The sequence below is a fragment of the Enhydra lutris genome, unplaced genomic scaffold (assembly GCF_002288905.1).
Source record: "Enhydra lutris kenyoni isolate GAN:26980312 unplaced genomic scaffold, ASM228890v2 scaffoldscaffold17, whole genome shotgun sequence".
In the NCBI taxonomy this organism is placed as follows: domain Eukaryota; kingdom Metazoa; phylum Chordata; class Mammalia; order Carnivora; family Mustelidae; genus Enhydra; species Enhydra lutris.
The window spans coordinates 46749703-46769400 of NW_019154101.1; the positions used below are offsets into that span (position 1 = coordinate 46749703).

A 19698-nucleotide genomic window follows, 5' to 3' on the forward strand; every position below is an offset into this window, starting at 1 on the left:
AGAACAGTATCTTAGCTACTAGACTGTGATTGGCATCTGATAAATACTTGTTCAACAATGGAATTTTTGGGGGATGGGACAATATGTAACATTTATAATGGTAATTAGGCTAAAAATGCAAGAGCTCTGCAATTAGTAATAATTAGTTACTGAAATATCTCCCCTTCTTATAAGTGAGTTTACTGGACTACATTTTGTATCAAAATGGTCTTTAAAAAAAAAATCTGTTTTTGCAGGTGGTTGTACCCAGAAGCCCTTTCCAGGCCAAAGGACTTCTTTTGTCATGCATAGAGGATAAAAATCCTTGTATATTTTTTGAACCTAAAGTACTTTACAGGGCAGCAGGTAAAGATTTCCTTTATTTTATATTTGTGAATATCTTTATGCATTTTGTTTTGCACAGCTCAAAAAAATTTTAACCTTTTTGTTTTGTGAGTTTGATTTATATTTTCCTTGCTTATAGAAAATTCTCATTGCTTTCTTCTGTATTTAGTTTGTCTTTCACTATTTTATGCTAACTTTAGGCAAAAATCCATCCTTCTGTTTTAGGTTCTAATTGTGGAAACAAAGGAGCAATGTGGAATGGTAGCAAGAACATAGAGGCTATGTTTAGCTACATAGTAGATGCTTAGTAAGTGTAGGTGGAACGGAAAAGTGAATGAGTGCATTGTACCAAATAATATCAAATTTCCTTCTAGCTATAGGTCTTTCTCCAAATCAAGATACCTTTGATAGCAAAGGGGGCACTGACAATGCTGTGGTTTCAGGTCAACACTGGAATGACTGTCTAAGGCAAATTGAGATGTTCAGTCACCCTACCTTAAGCATGAAGTCATAATTCTGTAACCATTCATCTGTGACTGCTTCTTTATCACCTATAATGGAAAATTTTTTTTAAAGATTTTTAAATTTGGAAATTTTAAATATCAAGCTATTCTATCTAACTATATTTTATTTTGGATATAAAGAACATTGCTTTTGTAAATCATTCTTTTTCTCAAGTCGTTAGCTTTATCATTTTCTGTTGTGATGGGACTTACAATAAAGGGCACAGATATTCAGTGTTCAGTTTGATAGCTTTTTTTTTTTTTTTTTTTTTTTACAGTCTTACACATCAAGGTAAAGACTGTGAAAAACAAAATCTAGAACAATCTCCTCACTGCAGGAAGCTCCTCCTGTCTCTTCTCTGCCAGCCCATTTTCTCTAACCCAAACTTAGCCACTTTCTGATTCTGTCCCCGTAGATTAGTTGCACATGTGTTAGGGCTTTGTAGAAATGAATCACACCATGTGTATCCTCTTGTGTTTGCCTCCTTTCTCAACCTCATGTTTTGAGATTCATTCACCTTGTTGCTTGTTAGCAGCAATTTATGCCTTTTTCATTTGCTGAGTAGTATTTCCACTGTATGAATTTAATCACGATTTATCTGTTCTCCTATTAATGAACAAATGTCCATCACTGTTTTCAGTTTTTGCATATTTTGTAGAAGGTTGCTAGGGACATTCTTGATCAGGTGCTTTGTGAACATACTCTTTCTTTTCTTTTGAATAATAAATATCCAGGAATTGGGATTGGTGTTTCATAGGGTAGATGTTGATTTAATTTGGTAAGAATCTACTGAAGAGTTTTTCAAAGGAGTTATGCCATTTTGTACTTTCATTGGAAATTTTTCAGAGTCTCAGTGCTCTTAGAGTTAAACATATTTTAAATGGAATCTTTACATTTTTTAGGAACTCTGTTGTGATGTATATGTCATTATGGAATTAAAAGTAACATAAGAATTTAAAGTCTTGAGGTGAATAAGAATACACAGATGGTGTACACTGAGTAGCTATTTGATTGCTAATTACTTTAGATCCCTTATGGGTATTATATTTATAAGTCCTACCAACTGTGCTAGCTTATTTTTTTAATTTTATTTTTTTAAAATTTTTTATAACTGTGCTAGCTTATTAACTAATGCAGACTTTTTAAAGTACATATTTAATAAATGGAGAGTGAAATAGAAACTTAGGAAAGTAATATTCATTTGGCTGCAAATTTTGAAAGCAGGATTGGAAAGGGAAATGTATAACTTTACAGAATTCAGCTAAGAGCTTGAGAAATTTGTTGTAGCCTTGGCATTGGGAGAGAGATTATGAAAAACACTGATGAGGAATGGGGCTCAAAAGTTTTTCAGAAGGGGTGCCTGGGTGGCTCAGTGGGTTAAAGCCTCTGCTTTCGGCTCAGGTCATGATCCCAGGGTCCTGGGATCCAGCCCCGCATCGGGCTCTCTGCTCAGCAGGGAGCCTGCTTCCCTTCCTCTCTCTCTGCCTGCCTCTCTGCCTACTTGTGATCTCTTTCTGTCAAATAAATAAATAAAATCTTTAAAAAAAAAAAAGTTTTTGAGAAGTTTCCCAGTGATTATGTGCTATTTCAAGGACTTTAAGTCTGAATCTTTCCTTAGATCCGGGGGGTCAGTAAAGAGTAAAACAGGTTCTTTCACAGCTGGAGAGTTTCTCTGCAGAAGCAAGTAGTCTAAGGAGAAAAGAGGTAGCCACCAAAACCTTCATATCCATCCATGTTCTCTAGAGTTGATCCCTGCACCAGCAGCCTAAGCCTCCTGGGAGCTTATTAGAAATGCACATTGTCAGGCCTCGATTCATGACCTGCTGATTTAGAACCTCCCGAGTGAGGCTCGGCTGTCTCTTAGTGGCCCTCCCAGTGACTCTGACTCCAACTAAATTTTGAGAACCAATGCTTCGTATCAGTTCTGAAGCAGTAACTGATGCTGTCCATCTCCATTTATCTTATTTTATTCTTGGCTCTTATATAGAATTCAGGATGCTCTTATCCCATGGTTTTCTTAGACTTGGCTTCTGGTTCAAATTGGTGTCTTACAGTTGACCATATTTTGGCTGCTGCTTTTATTGGAGGGGAGGGGAGCGGGGGAGCTCTGCCTGTTCTGCCACTGATTTTTCATTGGCCTCCATGCAGTGGCTCTCTCCATCTTTGTTCATCTCTCAGGTCTGCCTCATGCTGCTGGAGGAAACGCCAAACTTCCGGTTGTTCAGAATGATATAAAAAAGAATGTAGCATTTTTGATTCAGTAACTTGAGTTGCTTTGTAGAAGACATTTCTGTATTAACAGAATTAGATAATGCAATGAAAGAAGATACTTTAGATTTATCGCAGAGGCCACTTAGAAGTGGTGACAATGGGAAGACTTTTAGTATCCATAAATAAAAATTTAAGAGGTTGAGTATTATTCCTACATTCTTTTTGAATTTTCAGCATACATTTGGGAATAGATAAAATAGCATAGACCAAATATATGAATCTTTACATTTAGAGTTGTTTAAAGGAATTCATACTGGGAAGGTTCATGCATGTATTTTAAATACCAGGCTGGCAATCCTTCGCAAAAATAATTGGAGGTTGTATTCATTACGTTATAGCCCATTTATGTTAATTACTAAGTAATCTTAATTAAACGGAACATAGTCTTATATAAGTAAAAGTAACTTATGAGTGTAATGCAATGTTTATAAAATCATGTATGTGAGCCCTTATATTTTATTTATGGAATGACCTCTTAAACATAGATATATTCATGAAGTAGATGATTCTACAAAAGTTAGATATATTATTTAGGCTAACAATAAGGCCTTAAGTAAGTAAGGTAAGGCCTTAAGTAAGATGGAAATTTGTTTCTCTCTCACATAAATATCAGGATACCGGAATCCTTCTGTCTGGTTTCTCTGTTTGTCTTTGTGACTTTCCGGCTTCTGGTCCCAGATGGCTGCTCTGCTCCCAACATCAAAGAAACATATCAGCCACAAGGAAGGGGGGAAATAAGGGGAGGGGAAGACAATTCTCCTCCTCTTAAAGAATGATTTGGAAATTATACATATTAAATCTGTGCATAGTCTGTTGGTCAGGACTTCATCATGGTGCCACAGCAGTCACAAGGGAGGCTGAGAAAAGTTGTCTTTAGCTTAGTGCCCAACTAAAAATTTTATTATACGATGATGGGAGATGGATATTAACAACTACCAGTATCTGCCATGGTTGCTTGAATGGTTCCCAGAAGAAGTTGTAGATTTTAAGGAGGGAAGAGAACTGATAGCAGTAATGATTATTACCTTGGACCCATAGTCTATCTCTAAGAATTTATTTCAGAGATACATTTATAAAAGTCTGAAAAAATATCAATGTTCACTGCAGCACTATAAGAGCAAGGACTAGAAATAACCCATTTGTCCATTACTAGGGGACTTGGGGTTGCTTGAATAAGCTGACATCCATCTGGTGGATTATACTGCAGCTCTTGGAAGGAATGAGCAGATCTCTAGATACTGCCCTGTCAGTCAAGGTTTGAACAGAGATGCAAAACACAAGATCTAGTGAAGAATATATAGCTATAATGTATATAATTATAGAAGCTGAACAGTCTATGAAAATTGTTGCTTCTGTGTTTGGTGCTGTCTGCTGAAATCTGTTGGGTTGACTGTCAGGCAGAGAAGATGGACATGAAGTAGGGGAGAACCGGGACAAGTTAGAACCTTTTGGGATGGATTGGAATCCAACGGATGTCTATAACTGATGTCTGGCTCTTACTACCTATAAACCTTAGTGTGAGGAAAGGACTAGTCATTAGATGGAGCTGGGAGGTTTTAACAGCTTGTCTCAGAAATGACGAGGGCCTGAATTAGTAGAGGAGGATGGGCTAGACATTTCTTAGATTATATGAAATGCTTGGTGTCTAAATAAATTTCAGGAGGGAAAAGAAGAGGGAGGTTTTGAGTAAGGATAGAATAAAAGTTCTTTGTCTGACAATAATAGAATGGTAGATTAGATACCCTAAAATGAATGTTTGGTATCTGTGTGTGTATTTATTGTAGATGTATACTGAACTGGCACAGAAAAAGAAAAAAGAAAAATAAAGAAAAAAACCTTGGTTTAACCAGAAATTATAAACCAAGGGAGAATTAGCTGAACGATAAGGCCAAAGAAGTCAGCGGAATGTAATCTAGAGAAATAAGGAGAAGCAAAGTATGAGAGAGATGTTGAATAGGAAGGGGGGACGAGAAGGCCTAAATATACCTGGGGAATAGAAGAGGGCATTTTCTAATAATGTTCATTAATAGAATTTTGTTGAGGAGTAATTCCCTGGCATATTTTGCCACTGCACCATTGCAACTAGGTGGATAGGAAATTTCAGGAAAGCATCATCTGTTACTTGCTTTTTCCTCATCATTGAGGTAAGCTGTTATTTCCCCAAATTTTGAGTCATGTTCTATACATAATTCCTGAAATAAAGTATTTATAGGATACCAGATAAAGAATTCCTTAGGAAGCTAAAATATTTGACATCTATAAAAGTAAACTTCCTAACTCAAAGAATTTCCTGTAATGTGAAATTTTATCTACATTTTTTATGTCACTAAATGCTTTTGAGACTGATTTAATTGTAGAGGCTTTAGCTCACACCTCTTTCTCATTTAGCTTTTTTTTTTTTTTTTTTTTTTTTTTTTTAAAACCATCTATTCATCCCTTGTTTTCCTGCTAGGACCTAGTCTTCCCATGGCCACTGCTCTTACCCCACTCTTTATGGTTCTAAAGGGGCTGCCATGGTCTCCAGTGATAGATATGAGGCTCAAGTCCAGCTATTCTGATTTTTCTGGGATTTTATATGTGGAGACAGAGCTGCACTTTCTCTGGGTGGCTTGCCCAGAAGGTCGTGGGACTGGGGCCAAGTTCCCTGACTGCTTAAGTGAATGATGTTCTTTAGTAGAAGATTGTGGGAAGAAAGGGGAGAAATAGAAATCAAAAGTGAAAATCCTCACCATTTTGTTCCTTTGATCTTTCTCTTTCTAAATGGAAGGATCTAAGGGAAACCTATTAACCTATTTAATATCCTTTGAGTTCTAGTCCTCTGTAGACTTTACCAATAGAATAGGTAATCTTGACTGGCATAATACATCATCTTGGTAGAGAAAACATGCTTCTCTTTTAATATGAAGATATCCCTAGTTTAATTAATATCTTCAACAGCCTTCATAACTTAATATAACTTAATATAAATGCTACTTTCATCCTAATGGCTGAAATAGGAGCCCTCTCTGTTTGTGTGTAATAGAATTTATTTCATAAGATTGTTGAGAGGATTAAGTTGGATAATCCATGTGTGTTTCTGCCTCATCTTTCAGCACTTTTTGAACACTGAGGTGCTAACATAGTCTTTCTGTCTATACAATATAGAACTCTTTCAATTAATCCTCATAACAACCTTATCAGAAAAATTCTGTCGCCACAAGGAACCTCTGGACATTTAGGGAAGTTAAGCAGCTTGTTCAAAGCCACCCAGCTAGATCTCAAACCCAATTAGTCTGTCTCCAGAGTGAGGTGTTGGGCATTTTTGGCACCACTGGTTCCATTTGATCATCATAAGAGCCCTGTAGGGTGGTGGTATCCTGAAACCGAAGTTGAGAGTTTAAGAAAGTTGCTCACAGAGGAATATGTGGTGATTAGGTTTAAACCAAGACGTTCTGACCCCAGAGGCTGCCTTTCTAACATTGCCCAATTTTATGTCCAATGTAAACTTTATTGAATGGAGGGCATAAATAAAACAACTTTCTCCAGCATCTTAGTTTCATGCCTAGAAATCTGCTGTCTTAAAGATTTACCCACAGAATTAAAAGGATCTACTTTTTAAATAATATTTTATTTTATTTTATATTTTTTTCAGTGTTCCAAAATTCATTGTTTATGCACCACACCCAGTGCTCCATGCAATTTGTGCCCTCCATAGTACCCACCACCAGGCACACCCTACCCCCTACTCTCTCCCCTCCAAAACCCTCAGTTTCTCAGAGTCCACATTCTCTCATGGTTTGTCTCCACCTCTGATTTCCCCCACTAACTTCTCCTCTCCATCTCCCAATGTCTTTCATGTTACTCCTTATGCTCCACAAGTAAGTGAAACCATATGATAATTGACTCTCTCTGCTTGGCTTACTTCACTCAGCATAATCTCTTCCTGTCCCGTTCATGTTGATAAAAAAGTTGGGTATTCATCCTTTCTGATGGAGGTGTAATACTCCATTGTATATATGGACCATATCTTCTTTATCCATTCATCTGTTGAAGGGCATTTTGGTTCTTTCCAAAGTTTTGCAACTGTGGCCATTGCTGCTATGAACATTGGGGTACAGATGGCCCTTCTGTTCACTACATCTGTATCTTTGGGGTAAATACCCAGAATTGCAATTGCAGGGTCATAGGGTAGCTCTGTTTTTAATTTCTTAAGGAATCTCCACACAGTTTTCCAAAGTGGCTGCACCAACTTGCATTCCCACCAAGACTTGTTATTTACTGTCTTGTTAATTTTGGCCATTTAAACTGGTGTTAAGGTGGTATCTCAATGTGTTTTTGATTTGAATCTCCCTGATTGCTAAAGATGATGAACATTTTTTCATGTGTCTGTTAGCCATTTGTGTGTCTTCTTTGGAGAAGTGTCTGTTCAGGTCTTTTGCCCATTTTTTGACATGATTATCTGTTTCGTGTGCGTTGAGTTTGAGGAGTTCTTTATAGATCTTGGATATCAGCCCTTTGTCTGTAGTGTCATTTGCGAATATCTTCTCCCATTCCGTGGGTTGCCTCTTTGTTTTGTTGACTGTTTCCTTTGCTGTGCAGAAGCTTTTGATCTTGATGAAGTCCCAAAAGTTCATTTTCGCTTTTGTTTCCTTTGCCTTTGGAGACATGTCTTGAAAGAAGTTGCTGTGGCTGATGTTGAAGAGCTTACTACCTATGTTCTCCTCTAGGATTTTGATAGATTCCTGCCTCATGTTGAGGTCTTTTATCCATTCTGAGTTTATCTTTGTGTATGGTGTAAGAGAATAGTCGAATTTCATTCTTCTACACATAGCTGTCCATTTTTCCCAGCACCATTTATTGAAGACTGTCTTTTATTCACTGTATATTTATTCTTGCTTTGTTGAAGATTATTTGACCATAGAGTTGAGGGTCCACATCTGGGCTCTCTACTCTGTTGCACTGGTCTATGTGTCTGTTTTTGTGCCAGTACCATGCTGTCTTGGTGATCACAGCTTTGTAGTAAAGCTTGAAATCAGGCAACGTGATGCCCCCAGTTTTCTTTTTCTTTTTCAACATTTCCTTAGCAATGCGGGGTCTCTTCTGGTTCCATACAAATTTTAGGATTGTTTGTTCCAGCTCTTTGAATGATGCCGGTGGAATTTTGATCGGGATGGCATTGAAAGTATAGATGGCTCTAGGCAGTATAAACATTTTAACAATGTTTATTCTTTTGATCCATGAGCATGGAATGCTCTTCCATTTTTTTGTGTCTTCTTTAATTTCTTTCATGAGTGCTCTGTAGTTTTTCCAAGGACAGATCCTTTACCTGTTTGGTTAGGTTTATTCCCAGGTATCTTATGGTTCTTGGTGCTATAGTAAATGGAATCGATTCTATTTTTTCATTGTTAGTGTATAAGAAAGCAACTGATTACTGTACATTGATTTTGTATCCTGCCACATTACTGAATTGCTGTATGAGTTCTAGTAGTTTGGGGGTGGAGCCTTTTGGGTTTTCCATATAAAGTATCGTGTCATCTGCGAAGAGAGAGAGTTTGACTTCTTCTTTGCCAATTTGAATACCTTTTATTTCTTTTTGTTGTCTGATTGCTATTGCTAGGACTTCTAGTACTATGTTGAACAACAGTGGCGAGAGTGGACATCCTTGTCATGTTCCTGATCTCCAAGGGCAGGCTGTCAGCTTTTCCCCATTGAGGATGATATTCACTGTGGGTTTTTCATAGATAGATTTTATGAAGTCGAGAATGTTCCCTCTATTCCTATACTTTGAATCGTTTTGATCAGGAACAGATGCTGTATCTTGTCAGATGCTTTTTCTGCCTCAATTGAGAGGACCATGTGGTTCTTTTCTATTCTCTTACTGGTTTGTTCTATCACATTGATTGATTTGCGAATGTTGAACCACCCTTGCATCCCAGGGATAAATCCCACCTGATCATGGTGGATAATCTTTTTAATGTACTGTTGGATCCTATTAGCTAGTATCTTGTTGAGAACCTTGGCATTCATATTCATCAGAGATTTGATCTGAAATTCCCCTTTTTGATGAGGTCTTTGCCTGGTTTGGGAATCAGGGTAATGCTGGCTTCATAAAATGAGTCTGAAAGTTTTCCTTCTGTTTCTATTTTTTGAAACAGTTTCAGGAGAAAAGGTATTATTTCTTCTTTGAATGTTTGGTAAAATTCTCCAGGGAATCTGTCAGGTCCTGGGCTCTTGTTTTTTGGGAGGTTTTTGATCACTGCTTCAATCACATTACTAGAAATTGGTCTATTCAGGTTGTCAGTTTCTTCCTGATTCAGTTTTAGAAGTTTATAGGTTTCCAGGAATGCATCCATTTCATCTAGGTTGTTGAACTTATTGGCATATAACTGTTGATAATAATTTCTGATTGTTTCTATTTCCTTGGTGTTAGTCATGATCTCTCCCTTTTCATTCTTAATTTTATTAATTTGGGTCCTCTCTCTTTTCTTTTGGATTAGCTTGGCCAAAGGATCTACTTTTTAATTGAATGGAAATCTATGCTATCGGTAGCCATGCTTTGAGGCTGTACAGACCTTACAGTGTGTGTAGTTCAAGGTTTGAATATATACTGTATCAATTTCTCCATTGGCATGGGATTAATTTGCTTCTCTGAAGGTTATGAAAACTATATATGTCACAAATCCAGTGTGGTTACAGATGGGGCCTGTGCTTCATGCATTCATTAAGGGACCTAGTTCTGTGTTCCCAGCTAGAGGCCAAGGCAGCTGAGCAATGTCTCTTCCCGCAGTTTGAGGAGAGGGAGTGAAACCATTTGGTGAAGGCACAGCAGTTGTCCTTGTCCCTACTCTTCTTGACCTCCCTGATTCCCTCCTTTTGGGGCCCGGTCTCTAGTCTGTTCTGTATGTTCAAACATCCGTGCTGTGGTGACTCCCCATGTGTCTGGTCTACAACAGAGAGAAGTGATTTCTTTTCGTTCAGCCAGTACCTTTATGAACTATAAAGATGAAAGTAAAAATAGGTAATACATTCTTTATGCAGCAATTTTCTTGAAATTTGTTTCTACTTATTTTGAATATACAATAAATAAATGTAGAACTTGTATCTTCTAAATTTGGAAGGAAAATATTTCTGTATTATTCTAATTTTTGATAGGTATATGCAATCGAACTTTCAAAAAGTGGCTGAGGTATATTTAGAAAAGACAGATCTAGAAGAACAATGTAAACAGTGTCAGAAATGTGCAAAATAGTTATGATTCAAAAAGAAAATGAGTCAGTGTGACATTATCAGATATAGGCATCTTGTGGAGAACCTTAGCTTGAGCTTTTTGGCTTTATTTAATTGAAATTGATTTATGACATCAGTGATAATGAAGGAAATACGGCTTTCATCTATGGTTGTTCTAGTGGGGAGAAAAAAAGACTAAAAGCCTTCTGCTGCTTCATTTCCAGGATTCAGATGACCCTTTCAGGCAAAAATAGGTCATAATGGTATCGAAGGGCTTTTCTTTTCTTTTTTTTTTTTTCTTTCTTTAGCAAATACATTGATTATATACAAAGTCATATATTTTGAAGAGAAGAAAATTCTTTTAAGTAGCTTCTGAGTGGTAGAAGACTTTAAAAATGTTTTTTTCCAGTATCAGTGTACACAAAAGAGTATTTTGCCTTTTAAATTTGTTTTGGTTGGCATTATGAAGAGGATTATCTTGATGTAGGCAACTACATTTAATACTAGTTACACTTAATGACAAGAATTGAATCATGCAAGAGAATTCAATTCCTTTGTGATATTTTTGAATTAGTTTTTAAACTGAAATTAACACTTTTACAGAAGTTAAAAAGTCAAGTAATATATCTTAGGACAAAAGAAGTTTCTTACCTCAGCCTTCACAAAATCTGTGCTTATTTCCCATAGGTGATTCTTTTCAACTCTTTCAGTACTTTTTTCTAGTAATTTATCTTATTTGTAAAGAATGTGCTTATACTGCTTTTTAACATTTTAGGGATTATGATTTTTAATTTCCTACTAGAATTTAGCTATTTTATGTGCCCTTCTTTTTTCCGGCATGTGCCATTCCTTCCTCTCAACATATTCACACTTCTCCCAATATCTTCTTGGACTTAGTGTAATTTTTGGTCGGATCATTAATGTTCACATTACTATGATCATCATATTGATATAATTTACAGCGGAGCAAAAAAAGAAAAATAAGGGCATTTTATTGCCTCCTTGATATATAACTCTGTCTTCTCTGGACCAGATAATGTTTTCTCTCTTTTTTTAATTTGTTTAATTTAAGCTCATGTTCCTATTACCAATAAAGTCCCTAATTTCCTCAATGTAAACTATTTTCATTAAGTTTGGACACATTAGGTTCCTAGTCAGGTTTTTTGTTTTTCCTGTAGGCATCTTTTCTGCCCTGGGGTAATCCAATAAACTCTGGGTTCAGAATGTGGATTCTTGAACCAGAATACCTGAATTTGAAGTGTTGGCTCTACTCCCAGCCTAGCTGGCTGACTTCGCACACCACTTGGTTTTCAGTCTTTCCTATCTGCTAACTGAAACTCCTAAAAAGTACTAAAGAGAAGATAAAAGGAGCTCACAAATCCATTCCCCAGCTACTGTTGGCCTGTTATTATACATACTGCCAGACTTTTATCTATACTTCTTTTTTTCTCTTTTTTTAAAAGATTTTATTTATTTATTTATTTGTCAGAGAGAGAGAGAGAGAGAGAGAGAGAGCGCACACACAGGCAGACAGGCAGGCAGACACAGAGAGAAGCAGGCTCCCTGCCGAGCAAGGAGCCTGATGTGGGACTCGATCCCAGGACTGATCTAAGCTGAAGGCAGCTGCTTAACCAACTGAGTCACCCAGGCGTCCCTTTTATCTGTATTTCTAAACAGATAATATTACTCTCAATTTATTTCAGTGTTTGCTTGTTTGATTACAAGTGAATTTTTATATTTCATGTTTTTTATTTCATATTTTTTCTTTATGACTTAGTCATGTGGACTTCTATCTTAACCATGTGGAGTAGCATTGATTTTTTTTTTTTAAGATCATTTATTTATTAGAGAAAGAGAGCATAAGTGGGGGGAAGAAGTACAGAGGGAGGGGGAGAAGCAGAAGCAGACTCCTCACTGAGCAGGCAGTCCAATGCTGGGCTTAATCCCAGGACCCTGAGATCATGACCTGAAGATAAATGCTTAACCAACTGAGCCACCCAGACACCTCTGGAATAGCATTTTTTTTTTAACATTTTAAAATTTATTTATTTGACAGAGAGAGAGAGAGAGAGAGAGAAAGAGCACAGCAAGCAGAGTAGCAGGCAGGAGAGGGAGAAACAGGCTGATGGCCAAGCAGGCAGCTCAATGCTGGGCTTGATCCCAGGACCCTGGGATCATGACCTGAGCTGAAAGTAGTCACTTAACCAACTGAGCCACCCAGAGCCCCTGGAATAGCATTTATTATAAACCCAAAACAAACAGGGCATGCAGCTAATAGATTATTATCCTATTTCTGTGATAAAAAGGCCTGATCTAGTAAGTAGAAAGAAGAATCAAAAGCTTTTTAATCAACTTTAATCAACTTTTGAAGTACAAAATTTACCTTCAAATTTGTTTATATATCTTCTGTGATTGACTTGATAAACGGAAATTTTCATGAGATAGGGCCCAGTGAAACTTTATTATACTCTTGGCATATTCTTTATATTATTGACGTTCACTTTCAGACTAATTTTGGATATTGGACAGACGTCTATTTTTGACCATTGGCCAAATCCAACTGGATGCATTGTCATTGACTAAGCTTAAGCTACATGACAGACTGATTTACTTAGTGTTTTTAAGAAAATTCATTGTCATTAATCATATGTACTTTTGTATAAGTTCAAGTATCATAGAGCTACATAGAACAGAAAGTGAAAGTTCCTTTTCCTTACTCCCAACTCTTTTTCTCAGACCTTTTCGTATGCATGTATATTTGCATGCATGCGTGAGCGTATAGAACACATTTACATATAAACAGTTATATAAGATCATACTATAGACATGGTTCTTTTTTTTAAGGTTTTATTTATTTATTTGAGAGAGAGAGAGACAGAGAGAACCAAATAGGGGGAGGGAGAGGCAGAGGGAGAAACAGACTCCCCATGGAGCTGGGAGCTGACGTGGGCCTCTATCTTAGCTGGAGATCGTGACCCAAGCCGAAGGCAGATGCTAAACCATCTGAGCTACCCAAGTGCCCCTCATTTTATAGAGGGGCATCATTCTATAACTTACTTTGCAAATCTTTTCCCATGCATTTACATCTATTCAAATCTGTGAATCTGTAAAACATATATAAACATATAATAATAAGAACATATTATAACTATTCTGTAATTTTCTTTACTTACCAATTTATTTTGGATGTGTTTCAGTGTATTCATTTTCAGTGATTTAGCAGATTTTTAGTTCATAAATTATGGCACGTGCAGAAGAATTTCATGCTTTCTCCTATTATGGAGCTTTTAGTTGTTTGTAAATTCTTATTCCAAACAATGTTGAAGTAAACATATATTATATATGTTGTATATACACACACACATATGTGGAAGGAGAAAATTACAAGCCTATGTTCTTTATTGTTTAAACTGTAAAACCTGTGTTTAATTCCATCCTTGTTTTTGATAAGCCTCAGATATTCATTGATTAAGCTCTGAAAATAAATGATTGAAGCCAGAATCTGCATGTGTCTAAATAGCAGTGGAAAAACTAGAAGGATAAGGTATATTGACACAGGTACTGTGGGGAGACAAGACACAATTTAGCTGTTTATAGCCTGAAAGATTAGAATGGAAGTTGGAAATGTTTGTAAGAGATTTAACTTGAGAATACTAAGGATAAAGGTATTGCATTTCTGTTGTCTCATGTGTCAGACTTTTGCTCATTCTTGTGTTTTTTTTTTCCTGTATTCTGTCATCATGAAAAGTGTTGGTTTATTAGAAGTCCATGTTGCAACAACTGGATCTCAATAGTTCAATGCTACCTTCTTGGAAATGTCACCATAGTATCTGTGCCCATACATTAGATGTCATTGAAAGCAGCATATAACCTATTATTTCTAAATTATATATAGTTTTAAGGTCTTTGTTTTAAGTAGACAGAAAATATTAGAGCATTTTATTTCTGTTTTTTGTGTCTTCACTCTAATGATTCTTTTTTCCTGGTAAATGGTTATCTCCATCCACTCACACTTTTATGTCTACAAGTAAATTGTGTAGATGTTACCATTAGGTTTGACACATTTGTTTTTAGGGTTATTATTAGATATTTAGGGGTTTTTTTGCCATTATAATTGGGGATATTTCTATTACATGTTTCTAATAGGTTTTTATTACTGGTATATAGAAAAACTATTGATTTTTGTATGTTGATACTGCCTTGGGAGACGATACCCAATTTTCAAATAATATTTTAGTTACTTTAGTGTTTTAGACTTTCCGGGTGGAAAATCGTATCTTCTGTAGCCAATGATAGGTATAGCTCTTTTTTCCCCAATAATTAATAAGACATATATTGTTGTTTTTGTTATTATTATAAGGGAGTCTCCTCCTTTCTTAACCAGGGCTTTGGTCAGTACTCTTTATCATATTAAAGAAATATCTCTCTATTTTTAACTTAAAGGCCCCTTCCTCCTGTTTCTCCCAAGGTGTTGCATTTTATCAAGTTCTTTCTAGGTATCTTATGACACGTTTACATGGTTTTTCTTCTTTCATCTTTTGATGAGGTGTATTTCATTAATCTATTTTCTGATGTTTCAATCCTTGTATTCCTGGGGTAAATTCTACTGTATCATGATGCATTATTCTTTTAGCATATTGCTGGATTCAATTAAAGATTTTTTCAAAAGACCTTTGTATTCATATGTAAAATTGGACCATAGTTTTTTTCTACATGTATGAACACAAGCATGTATTCATATATCAAATTTGACTATAGTTCCCCTTCCTTCAGAATCAGAAACTGTGTCTGGTTTCAGGATCAGGGTTGTTCTAGTCTTGTAGAATTAACTGGCATGCTTTCTTTTTCTGTGCTCCAGACTGGACTGAATAACTAAAACTTACCTGTTCTATAAGGTTTAATATAATTTGCTCATAAAGCTTTCTGGTTCTTGTGACTTTGAGGACACATCTTTGACTTTCTTTTTAATATCTTTTACGATTGTTAGACTACTACTTTTTTTAAAGATTGTTTATTTATTTACTTGAGAAAGAGAGAGAGAGAGAGCATGAGATGGGTGAGGGGCAGAGGGAGAAGCAGACTCCCCAATGAGCAGGGAGCCCAATGTGGGGCTCGATCCCAGGACTCTGAGATCATTACCTGAGCAGAAGGCAGACGCTTAACTGACTGAGCCACCCAGGCACCCCTAGACTACTACTTATTCTTGAATAAATGTTGGTCATTTATATCTTTGTATAATACATTTTTTTCTCTGGATTTTCAAATTTAGTAGTGTTAAACTTTTCTTTCCTAGTATCATTTGATTAAATATATTAATACATGTAAACCATTTATAATACTGCTTGACTGATAACTAATGCTTGGTAAATGTTAGTAGTGGATTAAAGGATGTTTCTGCATTATTTTAAAAATCTCCAATGGATTTATTTTAATATTAACACCCTTAAACATAAATCTAAATTACATGAGCCATGAGCACAACTCGAGTTGCTCAAATTCAGGAGTGGGAGAAGGGTAAATATTTCATAGAGCTTTAGTAAGAGAGATCAGCCAGCATTCAGCCAGTTTCAGGAATATTTGGTCCAAAATGATTTTGTGAAGAGGGAGTCATTGATCTTGTGGTTTAGAATCTTTTGGTTGGGCAATTCACATTTAGCAAGAAGGTGAGAAGAAACAGTTGCTGGGTCTGTGGTCATATGAAGGCCGCCACTCTAGGAAATGCTTAATCTTCAGGGGCTCTTACAGATTATTTAGGATTATTTACAACCTATCCTAGTATATTTGGGTACACACTGTATCATGTTAGGTCAAGCCAGAGTCTTCTACTTTTGATTACAGGCAGTTCCTAATGTGTTTCCCAAAATGTGTACAAAGGCTAATGCTTAAAAGTCAGAGATTGACTTACGTATGATAAACAGTGTCCTTTATGAAGAAAGTTAAAACAGAAAATTTCCAATTAAACCTCCCCTTGTAGACCCAGTTGTCGATGACCTAGTATATAGATAGTCATATTAACACCGCCAAATTTGAACTGTTGATTAACAGATGGGGTGTTTTTAGCTGATAGTTTCATAATTGATCTAAAGAATTTAAAATTTGAAATAAAAGGTACACAAAAGGCCCTTTCAGAGTTTTCATCTTCAATGTATGCAAGTGTGTGTTGAGCAAAAATTAAAGATCTATAAATTCTCTACTTAGGGGTTAGATAGGTAGTAAACACAAAATTTTTAAGACCATTAGGGTTATATTTAGTAATTTTCACATAGTTTTACTCTTCACAAATAGAAATAAAGTGGTCAGGTTTATAAAAATTACAGCTGGGAAAATTTTCTCAATAACTTGAAATTATTTATTCATCTTATCAATACTCTTAGCATTCCTCAGTTTTATAGTTGAATTTATGGATTCTACTAATTTATCCTGTTTTATTCTAAGCACTAAATGTAGCTTGGGGCTATGAAATGATTATTTATTTAATACTTTATTAAATAAATGGTATTTTATTTAAACCACTAGACTACAAGTCATAATTTCTGGCTATATAAATATGCCTGGAGTCCTTCATAATTAGGTAGTTTTAATCCATAATTTGACATGAAGGGATTTAAATAGAAGAAAAATATAAATTTCTAATGGGGGAGTGACAGTGCAACACACAGAGGCTGATACTGGGTAATATGTATGTGGAGATTTTAAAGGATATTTTGCTTTATGAAATATAAAGCCCATTTACTGTCTAAAAATTAATTTGATAAAATGGGAGTGAATTGCTGGAGGTCAGTGAGGAATCTAGATTTAATATTTTGGTTGGTCTATAGGAAAATAGCAATTATTTATTCTAAAGATTATGTGTGCCACATTTTTAAATATTAAAAACATAGTGTTGCCTTTTTAAAAATATACAATTGGTTGCTCTTGATTTTTAAGGCATATGGTGAGGATCAACCTTGAGGGATGTTCATATTTGATATTGCTACTGAAATCCACTTTGGGCAGATTTCTATACAGTATAACATGGTGGTTGTGAGTTACCACTCCCTGTCTTATAACTTCACTGAGGTATTTCATGTCTCTCTGCCTCAGTTTCTTTATCTGTAGAACTGGAATAAATCTAATATCATTTGTATTGAGCTATGGGGATGAAAAGAGGTGATACATAAAAAGGCTTTCAAACAGCGTCAGGTACAGGACGGGCTCAAACATTAGCTTTTTTGATTATTAATATATTGGGATTCCCTTTATTTCTCGTCAGAGGTGACCTTTTCTTCTCTTAAATGCTCCTCATAATGTAAATCTGTGCTCTGTTTGTCCATTGCCTCTCGTCCTCACACTTGCCCTTCTGTGTTTTCCTTTGTAATGCTGGGATTGAAAATAAGAAAAGTGCATTTTCTTGATCTTCTGCCTGATTTTTAGCTAGTTTCTGTCAACAGGGAGCACTTTGGAATGGTTTAGAAGGTGGGATGAATGTGGAAGAAAGGAGCCGTTGTGGGACTGGTGGCGGTAGTGGAGCAGGCTGTGCTCCCGCTGCCATTGCTCTGTGGCATTGGTGATACGGGGCCTTCGGTGGGTTTGGGCCTGCTCTGTGGCAGCTCATGGTGATTCCAGCACCATTAGTGGCTCCTGTGGATGACTGAGGGTAGCCCAGGGCTGTTAGCTGCTCCCTGGCCTCCAGGTTACATTATGTTTCCATGCAACTTGGCCCTTCCAGCATCTTTGTAACAGATCTCCTGAATTCAATTCTAGAGAAGTTTCTGTTTTCCTGATTGGATTCTGATTCATGAAGCCAACAGCTGTTGTTCAGTGTTAGATAATGCAGTGATGAATTTTGCAGTATAACACACATCACGTCGTTTCCCTGTGCCATTCTTACCCTTAGTTTCTTTTGCCCATGTGCCCCGTGCCTTTTTGACTTTTTCTGTTTACTCTCTGCATGCAGGAGTTTGGTGGAGAGCAGCTAATGCTTGGTGTCTAGTAGGAATTGTAGCTCCTCATGGGTCATATTGTATTTATGGAAACTGAGGGACTTAAGGTATCAAAAACAAAATGCAGAAAATATCTATAATAATACTTTAATGTTTACAAGTCATCTACCCAGTTTAAGGTACCATATTTTATTGCTTCTGAGATCTCCATCACCTTTCAAATTTTAACATCTCTGAAATTAGAATATGGCTTAAAAGCAATGTCATCTTGCAACCATCGTATCCAGTGGCCAGTAATTGCTGTTACCTACTCAGGTACAAATGTCAAAGTCATCCATCAGCAGCCATGCCTACATGAAGTAGATTTCAAAAAAAAAAAAAAAATGAATAGCTTTCAGATCCGTAGCTTAATTAATTAATTAAGCTTAATTAATTAATCTGCAGATTAAATTCCACAGATGCTAGAGAATGATTCTTTAACAATGAGGTTCCAAATGGTTGTGATGGGTAGAAGGTCAGCCAAAGTGAAGAATCATAATTTAACAGTCTTTGGAAGCATGAATCAGAAATAGGCTGTTCCTAAATACTGAGCTAGCTTGAGAGCCCAGCACCAATCTTATAATTCTCTTACAGATTCATTGATAAAGTACTGCTTCACTGATGTGCTTGCTGACACAGAAATGCTCTTCTGTGGAGAAACATGGACACTGATGATTATAAGTCAAAAGCCAAATGAGGAGAATTAGTTTCTAAAGGTCAAAGAGTTTTAGGAATAGCTTAACCAATTTATTTTGCTTATATTTTGTTACATCTTTAGAATAGAAGGGTGATATGTAATAAAACCCATGCCTGATTAAGCCTGAACTTCTTTCTTTTGATAAGAAAATAATTGTAAACAGTGTAAAATTCTCAACACTGCCAGTTTAATGAGCAGTTTTCTCATTCCTAGTGGTTCATAAAATAATGGTATATCTTACAGTTCACAGTGAATTAACGTTTCCATTTTCTGTCTTGATTAATTCTTTTTGTAGGTGATTTTTTTTCCCTTTTCAACTCTCCCTGTGCTGATAGAGAATTGCTTTAAAATAGTGCCATTAAATTCAGCATTCAATTATTTTCTTTGTCATTTTGCTGCTTACCATGTTAGAGTCTATATGAATGAAGTTCACTCATATATAGCTCCTTGCTATAGAAAATGCATTGGAAAACATTTACTAAAGAAATTATAATATATTAAACATGAATGAGGGACAGCTGCTAGTAAAATTGCATATGGGAGAACTTTTGTTAAATTAGTAAATGCTGCATACTGAAAGAGTACAGGGAAAAATACTAAGTCACTGCAAAAATTGAACAAGATACATTACAAAGTGGTTAAATTTTAGTGTATAAATTAAGTATACTGATGCATATTATGCAATATCATCAGCCTCAAAGCTTTTTTGTTACCTTAAATGAGATAGGGAAATGT

General features: G+C 36.0%; 1 protein-coding gene across 2 annotated transcripts in view; it reads left to right on the forward strand.

Annotated features, from left to right (window-relative positions):
* Positions 1-19698, forward strand: part of LOC111147848 (branched chain keto acid dehydrogenase E1 subunit beta) — a 235381-nt gene that overhangs the window by 48967 nt on the left and 166716 nt on the right. For both annotated transcript variants that reach the window (XM_022504098.1, XM_022504099.1), the window contains exon 6: positions 237-345. In XM_022504098.1, the coding sequence (XP_022359806.1) occupies positions 237-345 (109 nt within the window). The remainder of the gene's footprint in view (positions 1-236; positions 346-19698) is intronic.